Here is a 24,561-nt window from a genome sequence, read left to right on the forward strand (position 1 = left end):
CAAACAAGTTTGTGCTTTACATCTCATCTATCACCCGCCTGGTGACAATCTCATATTCACCCAACAACTCATGGACATGATCAACTCCAATGCTGGTCGGCAGACCACCCAAGTCTACCTGGGTGATTTCAATCTCCACTGGAACGATCAGAAAGACGCAGTGGTGAATAGTCTCAAAACCTTCCTTAATGCGCTTGACCTCACCCAAATATGCGATAAACCAACACACGACAAAGGATCGATACTCGATCTCATCATTGCCAAAGAGAACTCCACACAATTGGAGGCGATTCAACCCTGCGACTGGTCCGATCACCACATTATCACCTTCTTTATCAATGAAAAAGTTAAACCTAACCCAGCTCAACCAATCAAATCCAAAACATGGAAAAGGGACATGAAGAATCTTAACCCCTCTACCCTCCCTCCCCACATCGGCAATCTCCTCCTTCCCCCATCAGGTGCCTCGGATGTTCAATCACTGATGGACCACTACCTTGATTCTATGAATACAATAGTCAATGAAGTCGTCCCACTGCAACTGAAGAGAGTCTCCACCAAAACTTCTAACCCCTGGTATGATGATAAACTCAATGATGACAGGCGTACTATGCGAATGGCAGAGCGCACCTGGAGATCGGACCCCTCAGCACTGCACCTCAAAAGGCTTAAGAACAAGAGAAATGCCTACTTCAGGAAAATAAAGCGCACAAAAGCGGACTTCTTCAGCCGCCAGCTGGACCAAGCAAAAAACAGGCCAAGAAAGCTGTTCGAACTAATCAAGACCCAAACAAAGACACAACCCCTGCAATCAAACAGCACAACAAGCGACACTCCTCACTGTGAAGCCTTCTCTGCTTTCTTTAAGCTAAAGACTGACAACATAAGAAATGACCTAATCATGGATGTAAGTCGATTCCCCAACCACACCAGAATGTCCTACACTCAACCCAAAAACAAGGCATCCTGGCTGTACTTCGATACCTACTCGGAAGAAGCAATACACAAACTGCTCTGCACCTTGAAGCCCTCTAATCACCTCACAGACCCTCTACCTGCTAATGCTGTAAAAGACTTCATTCCCTTGCTCCTCCCTCTCTGGACCAAAATCATCAACAGCTCCTTGCAACAAGGCCTCATTCCGGACTCCCTCAAGGTGGGGCAAGTCACGCCTATACTCAAGAAACCTACAGCTGATCCGTCTGACCTGAACAATTACCGACCTATCACCAATATCCCCACCCTGGCCAAACTGCTGGAAAAATGTGTCCAACTACAACTAACTAAACACATTGACCAATTTGACCTCCTCAACCCTCATCAATCAGGCTTCCGAGCGAAACATAGCACAGAAACAGCTATGACACACATAATTGATGACGCCCTCCAAATTCTTGATCGCAATGAGTCCTGCCGCCTCATCCTTCTTGACCTCTCGTCAGCATTTGACACGGTCAAACATGAGAACTTGCTGGAGCTGCTTAGCACTAGAATGGGTCTATCGGGAACTGTTCTCAAATGGTTTTCGTCCTTCCTTCACAACCGGTCACAGAAGTTCAAGATCGACAATGTGCTATCTACACCTGTGCCTGCAGATCTAGGTGTTCCACAAGGATCCTCCCTCTCCCCCACACTGTTCAACCTCGTCATGGAACCGCTCGCCACCTTGCTCCAAGCTTCCAATGTCCAATTCCATATGTACGCCGACGACACACAACTCTACCTAAAGCTACAATCTCCGGAAGACATCAAACATCTGAATTCCACGCTTATTAACACTCAATCGTGGCTGGCCGATAATCACCTCAAACTAAATGCTCTGAAAACCAAGTTCCTACTCATCTCACCCCCGGCGAAAATTTCCACCACCCAAACCTGGCTCAATAACCTATCAGCACTCAATGTCCAACCTACCATCGTGGATTCGGCGAAATCCCTAGGCATCACACTCGACGCCAAGCTCAACATGCAGCAGCACGTGAGCAAAGCCACAAAAGCAGCTAATTTCCAAATCAACACATTGAGGAAAATTAAACCCTTCCTCCCTGCTGAAGACTTCCAAACTGCGGTACAAGCTTTAGTCATCCCTCGAATAGAATACGGAATTGTGGCTCTCAGCGGACTCCCGCTATCCACAACTGCACCCTTAAGAGCCTCCCTGAACGCTGCAGCGAGACTCATTACTGGCTCAAGAAAACATTCGCACATATCCCCAGACCTAAAGTCCCTAAAATGGCTGCCTTTTGAAGCCAGAATACAGCTAAAAATTGCAGTTATGACACACGCGGCCGTACACCATAATGCACCCAACTACCTCGCTCAAAAGTTGTCCATATCAGGAGGTTCGAGAACCAATAGAAGTACAAAAAATCTACTCCTGAAACCTCGTAGATTCCGGAAAGAGAAAACATACAAGCGCTCCTTCTCAGGAATGGCACCCAGGATCTGGAATGCGCTCCCTCCTGAAACCAGGCTGATCTCCTCCACTGCACTCTTCAAGAAAGAGGTGAAAACAATCCTTCTGGCTAAGATCTTCTGAACCGTATTGGTGCTGGTTCAGGGACTTTGCATTGCTTTGTATGACTGCTCACCTTTTCCTCTGACACTATACTGCCAACATGACGGTGTCACTACTATTACTTCCAACATGATGGTGTCACTACTACGCTATTCTCTTACTACCGACCAATATTTGATACACGTTGGTTTTCTGATTCACTCTCCCGATGCCCACACTCAGTGTTCTCTCTACACTAAGACATTGATATAAGCCATTCACACACCCAAGGTGTATCTGAACAACTCTGTAGTGGGATCAATGACTTGTACCGTTTTATATAATTTGTTTACTTGATTGTATACTGATTGTTTGCTGATATGTTTTATGTATGTTATTACTATCCGACCATGTTAGTGACTACTATATTGCTCCCATTATCTCTGTTCACTCCTACTGCCCCTACCCTGTCTTTGTGAAGCGCTCTGATATCTGTAAGGATCCTGTTCGCGCTATATAAAACTTTGAATAAATAAATAAATAAATAAATAAATAAATGTTTTTTGTACGACAGTTGTGTACGCAGAAATTTCCTCAGAGGCAGGGTCAGAAATGTAAGGGATATCCATCTCTAGAAAAGCGTCCAGGCCACTTGAATTTAGTTAAATTCAAATATAAGTGGGGAAGGGTGTTATCAGCCTCCAAATCATCATCTTGTATGTCCATAATCTTTATCAGACACAGCAATCGTTTCTCCTCCATCTGGTGAAATATCTAAGCCCTACGAAGATGCTCAGCATGAAGATCATTAAAGTTTGTCTTAACTTTCTTCTCACCACAAACGTCTTTTGACACCGATTCAAAAAGGATGTCTTGGTTGGCTCAATGGGCAACTTCTGGGTAAGTAAGTCCACGCTAATTGATGAAGCAATCAACCATAGAGTGCCAGGCACACGGACAGGCTGGGTGCTTCTTTTTTGGCACTGAAGGCTGTGGAGAAGCTGCACTGGGTGGTGTCAAAGAGGGTGCCGCCTGCATCAGTAGGCCTGCAGAAGCGCACTCTCCCTTGTGCAGTGGTGCATAGTCGCCCTGAACAGATCCACTATGGTGTGCTGGAAGGCCTCAAACTGCATAGGATCAGGCAACGAATCCAGGAATTCGTCTCAGATGTGCTGCTCTGACAAAGAGAAGATTTTGGTGTCAGGGAATGCAGTCGACACTTCAAAAGACCTCTATCAGGACCATTTCCTCGAGGAAGAGGAGGACTTCTCTTTCCTATGGAGCGTCTTCTGTTTTTTTGTAATATCTTTTGGAGATCGTTCCTTTACGGGATACTTAACCAAGGGTGAAGAAAAATGCTTAAAAATCTCCCTGCAGACCTTAGCCAGAAAAAGCTTGACCATCCCCACCCTTATTGCCTTTGGGTGCAAGGAGGCACAATAACCTCAGGTCATTGAGTTGTGTTCCGATCCGAGTCACCACATGCAGTTTTGACATTTCTGGCAGCAAGGGAAAGCAGATGCTGGACAGATGTTTTTCAGAGCAGCCTGACGCTTTGAGGGGTAATTCTTAAAGTAAGGAAGATGCTGCCATGAGAATACAATGTTATGCTTCCAACACAACTACCTCATGACTTATAACCTCATAGAAATTGCTGGTTCCACTATCGACTTTAGAACACTATAGCAATAGAGCCACATGCAACAACCCAACACCGCTATAAACCACCGCTGATGGCTGATACGATACCCCACCACCATATAACACTATTGACAAAACTGCATGCTACACTAGACCATCACCATGTATATGATACTGCAAAACAACCACCTGTCATACCACACCACAATTACCTAATACTGATGACAGTGACTGCTAGCATACCCCAACACTATATAACATGTCAGCACAACCACTGATTACACACACACACACCATCAAAGATAATCTCTAAAGTCCAACATACCCCCACCTACCACCCTGGGCACCTCCACAAAACACTGCTGAATATGCTATCTACCCCACTGTGATAAAACACCACACACAACAGCTACACTCTTCCCTTAATACACTGATCAAAGGCCAGATCCTAAATTCTCCTTTCAACAAATAGCACTGACAACACATCAAGCAGCTGCACTCATCTCAATAAAAAGCACTGAACCCTCAAATCCTCCTGTATGTGCAACGGCTCACGACTATACAACACCTGCGAGCCACCCACCAGCTGCCATAGCATCTCAATAGATCTTTGGCATCCCACCCACATCCAATGCTTCCAGTATGTATCTCTGCCCACCTTTGTCAACATAACACAGCGGTCACATCCACCAGCTACAATCCATCTCAAAGAAGCTACACTGGCTTCACGCCCACTAGCTGCACACGGCCATTCCTAAAGCAAGTATAACCGCAGTAAAAGCCCTGATTGGAAATGTGCTCTGGGCATATGCGACCACCCTCTCCATCATCAAGTGTTTCCAAGTAAAGCTGCTGAAGGTCTCATTTTTAAGAAAGAAGTTAAAAAAACATGGAAATCATGTGATCAAAAAGAAAACAGTATCTGTCACTGACTAAAACAGAACAAAATGGTAAAAAAACTAAAATATGATCAACTGAAAGGCGAAATAATCTTTAATGAGTGGAATAAGGGGGAGCCACAAGACTGAAGCTTAGGTTGTAGGGGTTCAATATGGGACTCTTCCTGCATTCAATGCTTGTTTGTCTGGGATGGGAAGGAGCCAGATATGCAAAGTAGCCGCACAAGGAAATGTAAAGCTGAAGACCAGGGGGGCATCTTCTTGTGGTCAGCAGAGGAGGGTGGAGCACCTACCTGTGTGCACAGGAAGGAGTAGAGCACCTCATTTATAGGAAAGGACTGAGAAGGGCAGTGTAACAAAAGTGCAAAGAATGCTGGCCCATCAGGCATTGGGCAGGGCACCCGCAAGCACAAGGAGCCAAAGAAGATGAAGCAAAACCACATGCGGAAAAATAAAATGAGAAGAACTCTCTGTCTATTACCATCAAGTGTACCTGCAAACTGCCTGTCCGCAGTGCCCCGGCTCCCAAACTTGGTCACCAGCTTCCCGTTGGACTGGAAGATGAAGACACAGCAGGCCTTGTTGTCCACCACAATGATGTGTCCGTTCCGGTCCACCGCCACGCCTTTGGGGCCCATCAGCCGCCCGGCACCAATCTTATTCTAGGGAGGGAACACAGGCATTTAGTCAAAGTGATGGTAGGAGCCTTATTCTGGGCTTAAGGCTGAGGTGCGGCCACTGAGCACAATAGCTGAAGATGGAGCGAGGTTCAAAGATCACCTAACAGAAGATGATCAGAGTAATTTGCTAATTGGAAAGCCTCAAAGTAACCAACAACAACAGAAGCACAGTAGGGAAAAGTCTGTAGAAGCAAAAGAGAGAAAACAACCAAATTCGAACAGATTTTGTCTTGGCCCTATAGCTGTCAAAATGACAAACATGAGTAATGGTTATCTGGGCAGCAAGAACAGCTCCATGTGTGTGCCAGTGAAAGCCCTGCACTGTGCACACTGTAGTGCCATCTTGCTATTTTTCTACTTTCTGGCGTCCACTCCTCATTTCCATAAGGCAGAATTGGGTTGCCTCCTAAGTAAGGGCCCCACACTTAAGGGATAGAGCCAATTGCCCCCCCCATTTGTAGCAGCATTTGGTAGTTTAGTGGAAGAGGTCTTTTTACCCGCACCCCTTGAATGCTAGCCATGAAAATCAATAACTGGGGTTCTCCCCAGAGTGTATGCTGTGTGTAGGTATTCATTATCGTGTGGCATCCTCTGTTTATGCTGTGTGTATGTGTTCCATATGGTGTGGGGGCCTTGACCTGAGTGAAATTGCATGTACGTGTTCCATAAGATGTGTGGACCTCGACGTAAGTGTACGCTGCATGTGCGTGTTCCATATGGTATGTGGACCTCGACCTGACTATACACTGCATGTGCGTGTGTCATATGGGATGTGTGGTCCACCCCCTGAGTGTATGCTGTTTGTAAATGTTCGAAATGGATTGGGGTCCGCCTCCTGAGTGTACGATACATGTACGTGTTCCAAATGGTGAGGGGTCCTCCCTAAATGTAAGCGCATGTACGTGTTCCATATGATGTACAGTCCACCCCTTAAGTCTATGCTGCGTGTAGGGGTTCCAAGTACAGTGGGATCCTCGCCCTGAATGTATTCCACATGTACGTGCTCCATATGGTGTAGGGCCCTTCCCCCTGAGCATATGCTGCGTATATGTGTGCCAAGTAGAGTGAGATCCTCGCCCTGGGTGAAGGCTACAGGTACGGGCTCTCCCCGAGTGTATGCTGCGTGTGCATGTTTCATGTGGGGTAGGGTCCTCCCCTAAGTGTACACTGTGTGTAAATGCTCCATTTGATGTAGGGACCTTCCTGAGTGCACTCTACATGTGGTTTTTCCATATGGTGTAAGTTGAATTCACTGTGATATTGTCGGACTATAGCATAACATTGGTGTTTCCTGCATGAGTGTAGGCCAGCTTGCCATCCCTCATCTTGAGAGCTCCTTGAGAGCTCATACCTCAGGAATCCTGGAGCAGTTTCCCCCTTGCCCGTCCATACAGGTTCACTGAAGTGTCACTTTCGGCAGGAGAAACAGTATGCGAAACCCTTCTCCTTTGGAGAAGTAGGCCTTACACTTTTAAATTCTTTGGGGTGCCAAGCAGTTCATGCAATGAGGTGGACAGGCCACACGAAGAATTTCACTGCATTGAGTTGACCTAACGCTAGGGCGGTCGACCTCGGATCTGGGTTCGAGTCTCGGCAGTGACGCTGAACATCCTGTGATTCTGGGGAAATCACTTAGGGCCAGATGTAGGAACCCAAATACTGGTCGGTAACGGCTGATTTCGGCCGTTACCGACCGGTATTTGGGTTTTGTAATGTAGGGGGCTTGAAAATTACAGAATCGGTATATTTACCAAATCGGTAAATTTACCGATTCGGTAAAATACTGAATCAGTAAATTTACCGATTCTGTAATTCAATATGTAGGTGGCACAGTTTACAGTGCCACAGGCCCTTAGAAATTCGTTATTTACCACCCAAAACTATTGGGTGGTAAATTACGAATTTCTGTGTACATGCACACCTAAGGGCATGTATGTGTGTCACATGGCACACAAGCCAGAAACAGGGGTGCAACAGGATGTTAAAGTGACACCCTGTCCCCCTTGGAAATTCGGTATTTTTACCGATTCGGTAATTACCGAATCTGTATTTGCTATTGATTCCTATGGGCTTCAAGGCCCATAGGAATCAATGGCAAATACTGATTCGGTAATTACCGAATCAGTAATTACCAAATCTTACCGATTCAGTATTTTTACCGATTTTTTTCCTACATAGCAAGTACCGATTAGTAAATACCGAATCGGTAAAATTCAGTGTTTACCATTCGGTAATTTGCTATTACCTACATCTAGCCCCTAATCTCCCCGTGCCTACCAAAAATGAATGTGTCCTCATGTAATGCAACAGGTGCTATGGAAAGCGCTCTGATATCCGATTCGGGTCAAGTTTGCGCTATATAAATCTCTGTAAAATTAAAAAAAATTGAGTGCATCATGACGCTGCAGATTCAACAAGGAATAATTAATTCAAAGAAACCATGACAAACAGCGATCGCAATTCCTGTCCTAACAGTTTTACATGAGTCTACTAGTGATAGATTATATCTGATCTGTTGAAACTGAGAGGTGGTCTCAGTAGTCCTACTTTCATGGGAACAGGGGTCTTCCTTGGTTCCATTCCATGTCTGGGTTGGTTTGTCAAGCTCTAGGGTAAAGTCAGCTGATTTCTCTTTCAGTATCTTGACAGCATGGGAAAGCTGAGTGGCAATCAAATAAATCTAGAAAAAGCTAAAAAGCAGTACAATCAGCCTTAGGGTTCAGCTAATCTTTGACAGCATTAATCTGTTAGACATAAAAGCTCTGCAGAGGGTACAGTTCAGAAGCCAAGCACCGGCTGACTACCCGAATAGACTCCTGAATGCAACCCGGCCTTGGCCGTTCTATTGAGAATCAGAGTCAAGACATTAGTGCCCTGGATAGGCCTGTACAGTGCACCATGGTGCCACCCTGCATATTACAGAGAGGTGTATACTGGCTTCGCGAGCTGCACGTACAGGTGTCTGTCTTGTAGAACACACCTTACACTTAGCTGGAAACTGCTTTTTGTGGGATTGTCAGGAAAAGTGTGAGCATGCACGTTCCTACTAAATCAATAGGTTTGGTTTCGCTGGAACATCTCATTGTGGTGCGCAGAGCATGAACAATAGTTGTGAGCTCAGGATATCATTTGTCCGGTCCACATGGACTCAGACCGCTCTTACAGCATAAACAGCACGAATGGCTTGTTTTGCTGGAATCTGTGGCTAAGGAAGCGGCAGAAAAGTCATAACCTCACTTGGTATAGAAGAAATAAATTAGACTTAAACACCATATTAGTCCTATGAAATACTGTGACACCACCACCCCCTGATAAGGACTACAGCTGACCATCTCTCCTTGCTCAAATAAATTGAATTTTCAAGCATGCCACTTCATGTTGCTACTATGCTTCTTTCAAGGTCAAGGGAACCATAAGCTGAGAGGGATTCTGCTCATCTGTCCTTCTAAAGAAAGTCTAAACTGCTGGCAACCAAGAAACTACAGGCCCAGTTTTAAACTGTCCTGCCCTTGTTTAGTCCGTTCACACTGGTCCTTTCCTACGGAATACGCAAACTAGTCTCGCAGAACCGGGTTCAGTAACCTCTGATATCAGGCTTCGATGGTGGACAGGCTGCAGTTTATTGGATATTCGGTGAAGGACATTCCTTTCTCATCTCCTGTCCGGTCTCCTCAGAGGGTGCTCATCACCCACTCCTCCTCTTCAGGCCCGTATGGTCATGCAAAGGATAACCACCGCGTCTGAAGCACTCTCCCGCAAAGAACAGGCAGGGTGCGTGCATGTGGCTGAGAAACTGAATACAAACACATGCACCGAGAAGTCACTTAATGGGCTCTCAATGTGCAGAGTCTAGCAGACAAAAAGGACAACAAACATGAGAAAAAGCAGATATAGGGATTCTCTGTAATTGACTGACTTAGGGCCCGTAAAGAATGAACAATGGGATGATTCAAAGATGAATATCTTGCGCTTCAGCATCAAAGTAGAAAACATATCCACAGTTTTAATGTAGATTGCGCCTGGAATGTGGACCTAGTATTTGATAGACAGGTCGGATCTACTATTTCAATTTAGTTCACACCTGGAATTTGAACCTAGTATTTGATAGACAGGTCGGATCTACTATTTCAATTTAGATCACACCTGGAATTTGAACCTAGTATTTTATAGATAGGTCGGATCTACTATGTCAATTTAGATCACGCCTGGAGTTTGAACCTAGCATTTGATAGACAGGTCGGATCTACTATTTCAATTTAGATGCAGTCGCTCTTGTTGGCTCCAGGTTGGATTATTGCAATTCCCTGTATATGGAGTCCAACAAGAGCCTTGTGCATCGACTGCAAATTGTGCAGAACGCGGCTGCACGTTTTGTATTGGCCCTTCCTAAGGTGGCTTCGGCGACTAAAGCCAGGAAAGATCTTCACTGGCTTCCAGTGCAGCACAGAATTTCTTTTAAAATTCTTTGCATGACCTACAGAGCATTGGCGGAGGGATCAATGAGTGGGATTAGTTCCTTGCTCGCTCGCTATGTCCCAGTTAGAGGCCTTCGATCCGCTGAATTGCTCCAACTTGTCGTGCCAAGGGTCAGGCTGGCAAGATGGGGAGCTAGGGCCTTCTCAGTGGTGGCCCCTCAGCTCTGGAATTCGATTCCCATTGAGCTTAAGAGGTTGCCATCTATTGAGTTGTTCAAAAAGGAGCTAAAGACATGGTTCTTTAGGAAGTCTTATCTCTAACTGAACGTTCCCTGGAGTGATAAGCTGTGTTTTGATGTTAGGCGCCTTGACGCCCATGGGGCAAAGTATGCGCAGAATAAAAACATTTTCATTCATTCATTCAGATCACGCCTGGAGTTTGAACCTAGCATTTGATAGACCGGTCGGATCTACTATTTCAATTTAGATCACGCCTGGAGTTTGAACCTAGCATTTGATAGACAGGTCGGATGGATTAGTTACTTACCTGTAATCCTAGTTCTCTTCCAGGGGTATCCTCATCAAAGTCATAAGCATTAGAATATTCCCGCCCATGCGCGGGACCCCGGAAACAATATATTATATGTGCCCCACATATATATAGACATATATATATAAATATATATATATATATATATATATATATAAAAATAAGCAATTGCAGCCAAATAAACAATAGAGCTGGAATATGCAGTGAAGAATTTCCACAATACAGTGTATTTTGCATTAGAAACATGAGAAACAACACCAATGCTTGTTTAGAAACTGTTTTAATGCTTAGAAAACAGTAGAAATTCTCATAACACACTGTAAGCATGTACAGCTCCCAGGCTGCATTGCAAAATCCCAGTCTAAAAAGACTGAAAAGCTAACCTGTAGCTGAATGTACTAAAACTGACGCTGTGCCTTTAAGGCACCTCAGCCCCTAGCTTCCCATCATGCCTCAGGGGTTACAGTTAGGTCAGTTGTTCTTTTCGGAGACTGAAAACCAAACCATGGTAATAACAGGTTAAAAACCATCTCCTATGTAATAAACAAAGTCCTTTGCCCGGGGAGGCGGGAGGGTTGCTTATGACTTTGATGAGGATACCCCTGGAAGAGAACTAGGATTACAGGTAAGTAACTAATCCTTCTCTTCCAGGGGATCCTCATCAATAGTCATAAGCATTAGAATAGAGTAGCGAGCCTCACCTCATCCCTGCGGGCAAAGGAATCAACAGATAACATTCATATCCGTAGGCCCAAAAATAGGCCTTATTCTACCCAAATAGGTTTCTCAAGGAGGCTTGCCCTACTTGAGAATCCGCTCTGGAATCAGACTCTAGGCAATAATGCCTTGTAAAGGTATGGACTGATTTCCATGTCGCAGCCTTGCATATTTCTGACATAGGAATGTCATGCAAAAAAGCTATTGTGGCTGCTTTCCCTCTAGTGGAATGAGCTTTGGGTGATTGTAACAAAGGTTTGCCAGCCAGCTGGTATGCTAGTTTGATACAAGAGACAATCCATCTGGAGATGGATCTTTTGGCTGCTGCAAACCCGGTCCTCATAGCACCATAATTGACAAAGAGTTGGTCTGTCTTTCTGGTGTCCTTAGTTTTTTCTAGGTAAAACTTTAGCACCCATTTAAGATCTAACGAGTGCAACGACCTCTCAGCTGGGGTCGATGGGTTAGGAAAGAACGAAGGAAGGGTAATCGTTTGATTTATATGAAAATCCGATACCACCTTTGGAAGAAAAGATGGGTGAGCCCTCATTACTACTCTGTTGTGGTGAAACACAGTGTAAGGTTCCTTGGTGCAGAGTGCTTGTATCTCGCTAACCCTGCGCGCAGAGGTTATTGCCACCAAGAAGGCCGCCTTCCAAGTGAGATGCTGCAAGGAGGCCTTGTGTATAGGCTCAAACGGTGTAGACATCAGCCTGGAGAGAACCAGGTTCAACTCCCAGGAAGGAGAAGGATTTCTCACAGGGGGATAGACCTTCTTTAATCCCTGAAGGAAATCTTTCACCACTGGGACCTGAAAAAACGATGTTTGTGCAGGTGATTTTCTGTACGCTACTATGGCGGATAGATGAACCCTAATAGAAGCGTATTTCAACCCTGATGTCGCTAAGTATAGGAGGTATGGAAGAACTACCTCTTCTTGTCCTTTGGTGGGATCAAAGCCATGGTCCTTACACCAAATGAAAAAATGTTTCCACTTGAACGCATAAGACGCCCTTGTGGAAGGTCTCTTTGCCTCTCTTAAAATATTCATACATTCCGGAGGCAGATTTAAGTGTCCATATTGCAAGACCTCAGGAGCCATGCAGTCAGGTTCAGCGACGGGAGGTTGGGATGCAGGATCCTCCCGTTCATCTTGCTCAGCAGGTCTGGCCTGCACGGAAGACATCTGTGTGGACACAGCGACAGATGTAACAGGTCTGGATACCACCATTGTCGCGGCCAATCCGGAGCAATTAGGATCATGTCCATGCTCGATCTGATGAGCTTGGCCACCACCTTCGGAATCAGTGCCAGAGGGGGAAAAGCATAAGCGAACATTCCTGTCCACTCCAGCAGGAGAGCGTTCCCTTGCGTCCCTGGCCGGTGGAACCTGGACGCGAAGGCGTGGCATTTGGCGTTTTCGTCGTCCGCAAATAAGTCTATGTCTGGACGACCCCAGCAACGGAAAAGTTCTTCGACTACTTCGTCGTGTAGCACCCAGTCTGGCTGATCTTCGAAGTGCCTGCTGAGCGCGTCCGCTTTTGTGTTTAGCTCGCCTGGAAGGTGCACTGCCACCACCGACAGTCCCCGAGCCAGAAGCCAGTGCCAGATTGTCTGGGCCTCCAGAGACAGAGGGCGAGATCGAGTTCCTCCCTGCTTGTTCAGATAGAACATAGTTGTAGTGTTGTCCGTCTGAACTAGGATTTTGTCCGTTGATATTGCTGGAAAGAACGCTTTGAGCGCCAGATGAACTGCTCGAAGTTCCAGCATGTTGATGTGGTATGTCTGAAGGTTGGTCGACCAGCGACCCTGAATCTGAAGATGACCCATGTGAGCACCCCAGCCTTCTAGAGATGCGTCCGTTACCACAGACAGCGAAGGAAGAGGTTGCTGAAAAGGGACTCCCTGCAGGATATTCCGAGGGCGAGTCCACCACTTTATTGAGGTCAGTGCTGATTGAGACAGGATGATTCGGTCCTCCCAATCTCCAGTCGCTTGGTCCCACTGATCCTCCACAGACTCTTGTAGAGGCCGCACCCTCAACCTGGCGTTCGGTATTAGGAAGATGCAGGACGCCATGGAGCCCAAAAGAGACGCTACTTCTCGCACCTTTGGACGAGGAGACTGAAGTAACTTTTTGCATTTTTGCCCCATGGAAGACAGTCTCTCCTGCGAAGGAAACGCTCTTCCTAACTTTGTGTCCAGAACTGCACCCAGATAGTGGATAGTTTGCGCGGGCTGCAGGACTGATTTTTCTGTGTTCACGTGGAGGCCGAGCCTGTGTAGTTGTTGGAGACACAGGTGACAGTCTTTGGTGGCTTGACGAGGGGACGGACTCTTCAGGAGCCAGTCGTCTAGATATGGGTACACAAAGAGACCTTTTTTGTGTAGACACGCCGCTACCACTGCCATGCACTTGGTGAAAACCCTTGGTGCGGATTTGAGCCCGAAAGGAAGCACTTTGAACTGGTAATGCTTGGTCCCTACCAGGAACCTCAAGTACTTTCGATGACCTGGTGTAATAGGAATGTGGAAGTACGCGTCTTGTAAATCCACCGAACACATCCAATCTCCGATTTGTAGATGAGGACATATTTGGTGGAGTGCCAACATGCGAAACTTCTCTTTGACCACCACTTTGTTGAGGAGTCGAAGATCCAAAATCGGTCTGAATTTTCCTTCTTGGTCTTTTTTGGGGACAAGGAAATATCTTGAGTACACTCCTTTCCCCCTTTGGGATAGGGGTACCTCTTCGATTGCGTTTTTCTGTAAGAGGACGCTCACTTCCCTTTTGAGGAGCTCTAGTTGGTACGAGCGAGACTTTTTTGGAGGAGTCGGTTGTGGTTTCTTCCTGAAACGTAGCGCATATCCATTGCGCAGTATATTCAGCACCCACTGATCTTTCGTGATGCTGACCCACTCTGCCAGATGTTGTGCAGCACTTCCTCCCACTGGAGTGGGTAACGGCGACAGAGGAAGCCACTGCTCAGGCCTTGCCTCCTCTAGGTGTGGTAGAGGACTGATGATGTCTGCCTCTACCTCTGCTTGACCTTCCTCCTCTGTATTGTGGCTTTCCTTGCGGCTTGTTTTGAGACCATTGAGGGGTTTGAACCCTCTGTTGGCCTCCCCGGTTCTTGTTGGTCTTGAAGCGTCGTTTGAACGGTGCTTTCTGCTTCTCCAGACCTACTGCTTTTACTGTGTCTAACTCAGTCTTCATACGAGCCATTTCCTGATCGGCATGCTCCCCGAAGAGTGAAGATCCGGAAAAAGGCAGATTGAGGATGCGCTGCTGGGCATCTGGTTTGAGCCCAGTTAAACGCAGCCAAGAGGATCTCCTCGCACATATCCCATGTGAGTAGTTATGTCCAGCTAGAAGGGCGTTATCTGCTGATGAACTAATCATTTGATTTGCCACCAAACAGCCCTCCGTCACGGTCTCCTCAAAGTCCTTCTGGTCCTCCTTGGGCAATTTCCCTTTGAATCGTTCCATGGAGTCCCATAGGGCTCTATCGTACCTTCCCAGAAGGGCTGATGCACTAGAGACTTTTAGAGATGAAGCTGCTGTGCTGCATACCTTACGTCCCCAAGAATCTTGCGTCTTGCTGTCTTTGTCAGGAGGAACTGACGAAGAAGGAGCAACTGTGTGATTCTTCCTAGCTGAGGCTACAATAACTGAGTCCGCTGCAGGCTCACCTTTAACAAAGATAGGATCTGAGTCAGCCGGCCTATATTTTTTCTGGATACGTGCCGGTACTGCTCTGATCGTTGCTGGCGTGAGGAAAACCTCTTTGATTGGGTCCATTATACCTGGGACTAATGGGAGCAACGGCCGTGTATATGATTTATGATGAAGAGTCTCAAAAATCACAGTAGTGGATACCTCTGGAGTGGTCATTTCTATATTCAGCTTGTGAGCACCCCTTTGCAAAACGTCCAGATACGTGTTGACGTCGTCCAGAGGGGAAGCTCTTGAGCGAGGGCTGTCTGCCAGCGTCGGAGAGTAGTCCCCTTTAGAAGATCTAGGCGAAGATGGAGGGGAGGATGAAGGAGTTCTTCTTCTCCTGTGGTGAAAATGCTCCTTCCTCACCGGTGAGCTCCTAGGTCGTTCCTCCCTTCGAGGAGAACGTGACACCCTCTGATGTACTGGAGATCTCGATCTTTCAGTCCGTACCTCCTTTCTCGGTGTTCGAGATTTGGGTAGCTCCCTCCTTGGCGATCGGGCGACCCTAGGGGTATGCGACCTGTCCGCTCTTCTCTCTCGTGAGCGTGATCGGTGAATGGCAGGACTCTGTCCCTCTGCCTCTTCTGCTTGCTGAAGAGGAGACCCGTGGACTGGACTCAAGTACCTTTGAAGTCTCTCTGGTGCCTTAGAATCCTTCCAATTACTCAGAGGAGCATACCATCTTGGCGAGAGTCTTACATGTGAAGTGTAACCCCGCTGGGTATTCTTCTGAACCGGACTCCTACTCCTAGAAGATGACCCCGTTGAACCCGAGGCACTTGAGGAGGAATGGAGTGAAGCAGATTGTGTCACTAGGACTGTCGAAGGCACCGAAGGCGATCTCCGTCTCACCGGTGTTGGAGGACGTCTCAAAAGCCTTTCCCTCGACGTCGAACGCCTCTGCGGCGTCGACGGAGCGATAACCTTCGGCGTTGAATGCTTTGACGACGATCTGTGGTCCCTCGACGTCGATCGGCGATGATGCGCCGACGGCGGAGTCATCTCCCTCGACGTCGAACGGCGTTGTCCTGCCGTCGACGGAGGTCTCGACGTCGAACAGCCTAGTCCTGCCGTCGACGGAGGTCTCGACGTCGAACGGTCTAGTCCTACCGTCGACGGAGCTCTCGACGTCGGCCGACGTTGATCTGTCGGCGACGGAGATGTCATCGACCTGGCATGTGGCGACGGCGGAGGATCGGACATCCTCGACGACGAGCGCCGACGTGCCTTAGATGATCCCTTCCTCGACGACGACCGTCCGAGGGGGCTCTTGCTCCTCGACGCCGAGCGCCTCCGTGGAGACGTCGACGGAGGTGTTACACTCTTCGAAGCCTGTCGACGTCGAGACGACGACGAGTGTGATCTGTCTCTCGACGCCGACCGTCGCCTGGTTGACGGCGGCGGAGTTGACTTATGTCTTGACGCCGAACCTCTCGTCGACGGCGATCTTGTGGCTTCTCTCGACGCCGATCGTCGCCTAGTTGACGACGGCGGAGCTTTCTTCGACGACGGCGAACCTCTTTTCGACGACGATTTCCTCATCGACGCCGATCTCGACGTCGACGGAGCTTTTTCTCTCGAACTGTCCATCAGATGTCGTTTTTTCAGCGCCGAGCCCGGTGCTGAGGTTGATGGACGCTCTGACTTGCCTTTGGAGGGAGTTCTGGGTCTCTTTGAACTCTTCCTCTCTGCAGATCTTCCTCTCATGGATCTCTGGGCCAGACCATAGAGCCTGTTCCTCTCTCTGTCTTTAAGTGTTCTGTCAGACAGCTTTTTACAATGAGAACAGTCTTTAGGATCATGATCCTCTGGCAAGCATAAAATACAGACCTCATGAGAGTCTGTTTTTGCCTTCTTGTGGCCACAAGAAGGGCAATCATCAAATAATGAGGGCATCCTGAAAGGAAAACCTCACAAAAAATTGACTGCTAAGCAGTTATTTACTTGACTATGATGTGAAAAGTCAAAGTAAATCAAAAAATTGTTCTTTTGAAGATTTTCTGACTGAAAAAGGCAGAAAAATGTGGAGCTGAGTATCCAGGGTCCTTCCTGAAGGAGCCGGAAAGAATAACTGACCTAACTGTAACCCCTGAGGCATGATGGGAAGCTAGGGGCTGAGGTGCCTTAAAGGCACAGCGTCAGTTTTAGTACATTCAGCTACAGGTTAGCTTTTCAGTCTTTTTAGACTGGGATTTTGCAATGCAGCCTGGGAGCTGTACATGCTTACAGTGTGTTATGAGAATTTCTACTGTTTTCTAAGCATTAAAACAGTTTCTAAACAAGCATTGGTGTTGTTTCTCATGTTTCTAATGCAAAATACACTGTATTGTGGAAATTCTTCACTGCATATTCCAGCTCTATTGTTTATTTGGCTGCAATTGCTTATTTTTATATATATATATATATATTTATATATATATGTCTATATATATGTGGGGCACATATAATATATTGTTTCCGGGGTCCCGCGCATGGGCGGGAATATTCTAATGCTTATGACTATTGATGAGGATCCCCTGGAAGAGAACTACTGTTTCAATTTAGATCACACCTGGAGTTTGGACTGGACTGTATGACTGTAACTTTACTTATATCATCAATTGTGTCAATGGTGTATAGGCAGAGGTATATGACTATCTATACCAGTACCATCACCTTTGTCAACAGTGTGGCCTCTTTCCAACACATTTTTACTGTCTTTAGTCTACCTCAGGGTTCTCTAAAGTGTTGGAAGATGCCCCTCATTTAGAATGCTGATGTGCTGAGCTTTTTTCTCAATGTGAACTGTTCCCACGTTTATTCAGTTGGGATAACTAAATGTTGTTGCTTGCGTTTCAGTTTACCTGCAGAGTTTCAATAGACTGATTAATTAGTTTACGTATCTACCTGAAGAAGGACCCACTGGAATGTTTTGGGGAACATGAAAGAAGGGGGCTAGAACATAATTACAGGTGCACCATGAAATAGCAATTGTAATCAAGAAAAGATGAAATTGGATTTCCTACTGTTCTCTAACAAAGTAAAATGAAGAGTTTTACTGAGACAATCGATTCAAGTTGTGTATTGTGGTGCTGTCTCATGGACAACTGAAAACCGGGTGACCTCCGAGTCTTAAGGTGGCGCGGGAGGGAACAGGATCCACAGCTGAAAGGTACATGAAGCTCTTGTACTGCATTGCACCACAGGGAGTTGGTAGTTACACGCGATTCTTTCAATGCGACCCAATGGGCAGGGAGCAGGTGATTGAAAAAAGCAAAACTAATTAGCAAATCTCTGCACCAGTTACTGCTGGCACTTGAAAATAGAGACATTTAATAACTTATCATAAATCTCCTAAGAACGGCTTAGTGTTGGCTCGTCCCACAATGTGGGCGAAGAACAGAGTGTGCAGCCAAGAGCCATTACGTGTGTGAGCATCAAAGTCGTGCTGACTGCTTTTTGTTGATGGTTTTTGTAATGTCAAAAACTCCTCTAGAGGAGCTAGGCAGTCACATGCAGCTAGGAAGCCGCGTGACGCAAGGGTGGGCGAATGCTGGAAGGTGGTGACCGCCTTAAGAGACGCTCCGCTTCACAGCGTGGACCCACATTGTGAGACTTTGCCACTGCTGCAAATGGCACTGAACGCAGGTGATGCGAGGGGGAACATACTAACAGGTGGTGGCTGCAAATCACAGGGTGGGATGCAGTAAGAGCTATGATGTGGGGCTTAGCAGCTGTGGTACTGATGCTGTATAATGACACAGAGAGGGGGGGCAATACCGGTCGGTGGTGACTGCACTAAACGAGGATCCATCTCACAGCACGAAATTCAACAGGACCACGGCCTAAGACTTTGGCACTGTTGCATATGGCAAGTGTGATACATGGGGGCGAATACTGATGCTGTTATCACAATCGCGCTTCAAACTAACATGATGGACGAAATGGTGACCCTCTTAACCCCTTCCATGCTGATGACGGCCGGGAGCCGTCATGGCACACAGTGCTCGTGTGCTGATGACGGCTCCCGGCCGTCATGACTGCACTCGCGATCGGAATGTGCCGCACAGGCGCAGAATCGCGGCCGCGCTCTAGGGGTTAAAAGAGGCTCTGTGTCCCAGTTTGGATGTAGTAAGGTCCGTGCCAGTTTGGCGTGAGGTAAGGGGGCAAACTGGTTTGTATACATCGTTTCATACTGCTGACAGGATGTGTGAGGAAGAGGTTGGCTGCCTTAAAATAGGGTCCACTTCACAGTGTAGGGTGTAGTCTTATAGACAGTGTGAGACTTTGCCGCTGTTGCATCTGGCAATGACACATAAGATGCAGGGGAGGTGAAAATGCTCATAAGAAGCAACTACCTTAACAGCATACGGTAGAATTTAGCGTTACACACGACTCTTTTTGCAAACTCAGTGTAGAAACCAATGGCTTGTAGCTATAGACAAGACAAACCATGCTCGGTGAGACAACTGGACTGCAGTTTGTATTACCAAAAACATGCTCATTCATCATGAGTCTATGGGCTTTTCATATGATATATGAAACTTCATTCTTGCAATCATAATACATTTTCCCTATATCTAAAATGACGACATCTTTTTAATTACAAGGTTACAGTCCTCTTTGCTTCCAAAATGATCTGTCAAGTGTTGTAGCTGGAAGCAAAGGGGACAGCAGCGTAAATACCCATAAGGGTGTTTGTTGCAGGAGTTAAAGACTAAAATGCCCCAAGATCTTGCCTATTTTGAGATCAGCAGAACAACAACTGGAAGTAATTTAACTCTGGGCTGGAGTCACAACATGCAGTTCCTTAACCATGAAAAGCCAGTACCACAAATAATCCTTCTCCTACACATTCCTCTGCAGGACACACCTCGACCTCACCGCTCCCCCCACCGCATATCACGAGGCAGTGGTATTGTGACTATGGCCACGCTATGGTTCTCTTTATGAAAAGACATATTTACAAAACTCAGACTTTTGGCTCTTTCCACTATTAAGTGCTTTGAAGTTCTCAGCTAGCACAAATGAAAACTGACTTTGCAATTACTCCGGGAGAATAGAGAGTATTTTCATGTACAAGTCTACCCTGTGGGTGCACAAGCTGGACAATGCTCTCATGTGCCCAGAGGAGGTGTGTCTGCGGTATCGGGCTCCCCACTCTCCGGCTCACAAAAAACATAAGAGACTCCTCAGGGATTGCTTTAAGACAACTCAGGATATGTTGGCATCCGAGATACCACCAAGGCGATGACTGGCACGGATACTCGATCCAAGAGATGCCACTGTGGGCTAGTGCTGCGTTGCTGCAATCGCAGACCTGGAAGGCCTCACAATGCCCTCATGGTCAAAGCTAGACCTTCAGGAGGTCAAAACCTTTGTGCAGAGAGATGCCATTTCTGCAAAAAACACACAGAATACCAAGATCTTATGGAAGTGACTATTCTGATCAGGAGAAAGTGATTTTATCCATGATAGGGAAAACCATTCCAGGGAATAAACCACAACAAGTAATCACAAGGATGGTTTAGGTTAGGACTCTGTAACAAATTAGGGTTTAGCAAGGAGCTCCATGGGTAGCTGCCCTTCAAGTTCAATGGATGGGTTCCATGTATGATAAAGAGACAATTACAAGCGAATAACCTCCTTTTAGATGACTTCACAGGCTGGGCAGGCCGGAATTCATACTGTGACCTGCATATCAAGGCAAGTGTTTTATTCACTGATCGATCACAAAGGCTGATTATGGTTTGGGGAAGAGTTTGCAATAGGATATATTTGAGCTTAATGGTTACGGCGAGGGTTATATTCACAGAAAGGAAAAGGAATATTTGGAGTAAGATTATTTCCATTCCAGGGAACGCCTTTGTAGTGGTTGTAAAACAGAATTGTCAATATAATGTTGATCGCTGTAAGGGGTTCCCAGTCTAAGGGTCATTGCATTCTTAATCTTAATCTTAATATATATTTTATTCGGCATCAAGACAATACCATAAAAGTGCAATTATTAAAAACATGCAAATGTCACAGTTATCATAATAAGACGGGCCCATCTCAGAATTCACTATCAAAGGCGTTCACTATTAATACCCCTTCTCTGCAATCATTCTTATACAAAGAATTAAAAAATGTCATGAGTTAAAAGAGAAATGGTATAACCAGATAAAATTCATAGAACGTTCAAGGTACAACCTCCCAGCAGGGAGCACAATGGAAGGACATTACTTTGGGGGTGCCTTGGCCCACACAATTTATTAATGGGATCTTTAAACTGACCATACTGCAGGCACTGTATTCTTTGTTAGGACCATAATTCCTAAAGAGTGACATACCCAACTAGTATTGTCAACAGTGTTCCACTGCCGACCCTGCCCCCGGGGCATCTTCCTGAACTTGCAGAGCATTGACTCACAGCAATACTAATATTAGTATTACAAATAACCACAATAACATTCAAAATTACAACATTGAGGATAACTTGCTTTTATATAGCACTTCATACCACACTTCTGCAGTTTCTAAGCACTGCACTAACATTGGATATTGTTAAAAATGTAATGATACTCAGTAAAAAAAAAAAAAAAAAATTGTCAGCAGTCACATCACCACATCAAGACACCCATTAGAGAGCAAGATGAAAGGGCATCCATGGGGATGGAGAACTGCAGGGCCATGGGTGTGCAGCTCAGAAACAAGATGCACACTCCCTGCAACCAGCCCATTTCCCAGCCAGCCTGGATACTTGGATCCAGCTTCCCCCAGGGAGACGTTCACCTTTTTCATTGACATAATCTTGGCTTGTGGTCAACACATGGGCTCACCAGATACTCTCTCTGCTCATTACTCTCCTTCTCATCCTTCCAGGTTCATTAACAACAGTGCAAACACAACCCGATCAGATCTTGTGCCAATCTGACAGTGCCATCCCAAATTAAACAGCTGCTGGCCTTGTCAACCATGCTTTTCTTCCTGAAACATTTCACACCGATCCGTCAAGAAATAGGGGGGTCCCAAAACTGTGATTTCTCATGTTAATTGCCATAGAAAATTTTGGGAAGTGATGCAGAAAAAAAACGACTGAACTATACTAAATTTGGCAAGAATCTAGAAATTTACTCAGAAAGCATACTTTGTGTTATTTGGTGTAAATCTCTTAGCCGTTTGAGAAATTTGCATTTAAAAAGATTCTGAGGGTGGTCATGAAGGGGTTAAAAAGGTAGTGATATCTGGAATGTAGGTATCTGCATATGCTTTGAAAGGCCACTTAAAAAAAACTAGTCAGTTCTGATTGGCTGGTCACAACCTGATTAATACATTGTTGCAGCCATTACAGAACCCAGGGACAGGATCCCTACATCCTGAAAATGAATAAAAACATATAAGGGGGAGGGTGAGTACACCCTAACCCCAAATGGCATGCTGTGGGGTCCCAAAGGTCAGCTCCTTAAATGGATGGTCCCAATATTGACAACCTGTTGTGGTTGACAACCTGTTGTGGCAGCCATTACAGGACTTGAAGATATTGTACCCATTCAAATGAATGTAGCGAAAGTCTGTTTAAGAGGGTGACCAAACGCTGCACATATAAAGTGTTACAACACATTTTAAACACAAATTAAATGATTTGTAAGTGGTGCCATACTAATTTTAGGAATTTTCTAAGGTGATTTTACCCAGTGTAAAAATGCTGATCATCTGCTGGGATTTGAGGACCCATCTTTGAGAGAAAACTGTTTTTCTCTTGGTTTTCTCAGAGGTGATGGAAGATGCTCCAGGAGCGAAGATGAGCATATTTTCTGTAAATTCACACTACTTTCCTCAGTCATATGAGAATAAAGTCTGACATACTGAGTAAAACATGTACTTATAGCAGCAGTACCTGTCAGCAGATTCACTATGTTTTACTTCAACCTTCCAGAGTGATTGAATGGACAACTAGAGTGCTAACATTCTGTACTTATTAAAGAAGTGTGGCACACCTGAAGCAATCTTGATATAATCAAAGCTGTTGAACTGAAAGCAGTGAACAAACTGAGGGGGTTTGTTTTGTCAGAAATTATGGTCAGTGCTGTAGAAATTATAATTAGGACACATTTTTTATGAGTTCTCAAATACTTTCCTCACCCATTTAAGTAAAACATTGTGACATGCAGATTGAAACATGTACTTCCAACACCAGCAGCAGAATCCCTGGTGATCAAAGGCAGCATCACCACAGAGCACGAATGAACAACTAGAGCGCTAACATTTGTATTCAAGAAGACTGGAAGGCACTTCTGAATGCCATTTTGTTGAAATAAGAGTTGTTAAATTTAAATCCTTTCTTGAAAAGCAGGGTGACATAAATGAGCACTGGGATGTTAAACAATGCATAAAACCAGAGGGCTAAAATGTTAGGAGAGGAGTGGGTTATTTTTGTAATTTGAGCATAAAGTATTTTTAAACAAGATCCAAATAATTAGCGCAAGATGTCTGCATAAGTACAGCATCTCCTTTCCACATCGGTTTTTCTCAGCCTACCCATATTCCCAGTTTATTAACAGCACCCCAATTTTAAAGCTCTAACATTTTGGAAATATACATTTAAAAATCTAAAAAACACAAAGGTTAAAGTGACGTTTTAGTTAAATGTTGAAGCAAGGTAAAAACAAAAACTTTGGAAATTCACCAGTTATAGTTTACTGAGCTAACGGTAGGTTGCACCTCTGCCATGCACTGCTTATGACCTCACATATCAAATTGCTCATGAAATGTTAAAAGACATCTCAAATGAGTATACTCAGGTTGGTTGATCGCATGGAAATGGGGTAAGCCCTGGAGACAAGTGGAACTGTGTCCCAATATTCTGCCACAACTCAATCTCACCTTGAACTTCCCCTCCGGGGAGAAGATGCTGACCCATCGATTGTCATAGTCCGCCACGATGATGTCACCATTCATATCCACAGTGACACCGGTGGGGCGCTGCAGCTGCCCAGGCGAACGTCCTCGCACTCCAAAGCGCAGCTTGAACTGTCCCTCGTTGGAGAACACCTGTGTACGAGAGGCAGGACGCGGGACAAATAAGGGGATGCGCTCTGTGAAAAACACTGCTCAATAGGAGACATTTCTCCACCTGTAAATTTTACTTTGGAGATGAATTATAAATTTCTGGTAAGGATTTCTGGCAAAAAAGTAGCATTTAACATATTTAAGGCATTCTATAGTACCCTTCGTATTGGGAAAAAAAAATAGTTGACAAAGTATTTCATAAAATCGTCAAAAAGCGTGGCATTTTAACGTCCGTCATGTGTCATTGCTAGTTTGTTTACTTAAGAAAAAAAATCTGTGAAACCTGCACACGGTCTAAACAAACTCGAGATATTTTTAATAAATTAAAAACTTAGAATAATAGTAAAAAAAAAGAAAAAAGGTCAGGAATGTTGTAGAAAAGTGGTCTCACATGAACCTGCCAATGGAGAC

General features: G+C 45.5%; 1 protein-coding gene across 4 annotated transcripts in view; it reads right to left on the minus strand.

The window, feature by feature from the left end:
* TRIM3 (tripartite motif containing 3) overlaps nt 1-24,561 on the minus strand; it is a 290,801-nt gene that overhangs the window by 21,700 nt on the left and 244,540 nt on the right. For 3 of the 4 annotated variants that reach the window (XM_078658724.1, XM_078658727.1, XM_078658726.1), the window contains 2 exons: nt 23,965-24,132; nt 5,519-5,699 (listed from right to left, as the gene is read on the minus strand). In XM_078658724.1, coding sequence (XP_078514850.1) covers nt 5,519-5,699; nt 23,965-24,132 — 349 coding nt within the window. The remainder of the gene's footprint in view (nt 1-5,518; nt 5,700-23,964; nt 24,133-24,561) is intronic. The other variant, XM_078658725.1, reaches the window with a different exon arrangement.

Source organism: Lissotriton helveticus, chromosome 8, assembly GCF_964261635.1.
Source record: "Lissotriton helveticus chromosome 8, aLisHel1.1, whole genome shotgun sequence".
Taxonomy (NCBI): domain Eukaryota; kingdom Metazoa; phylum Chordata; class Amphibia; order Caudata; family Salamandridae; genus Lissotriton; species Lissotriton helveticus.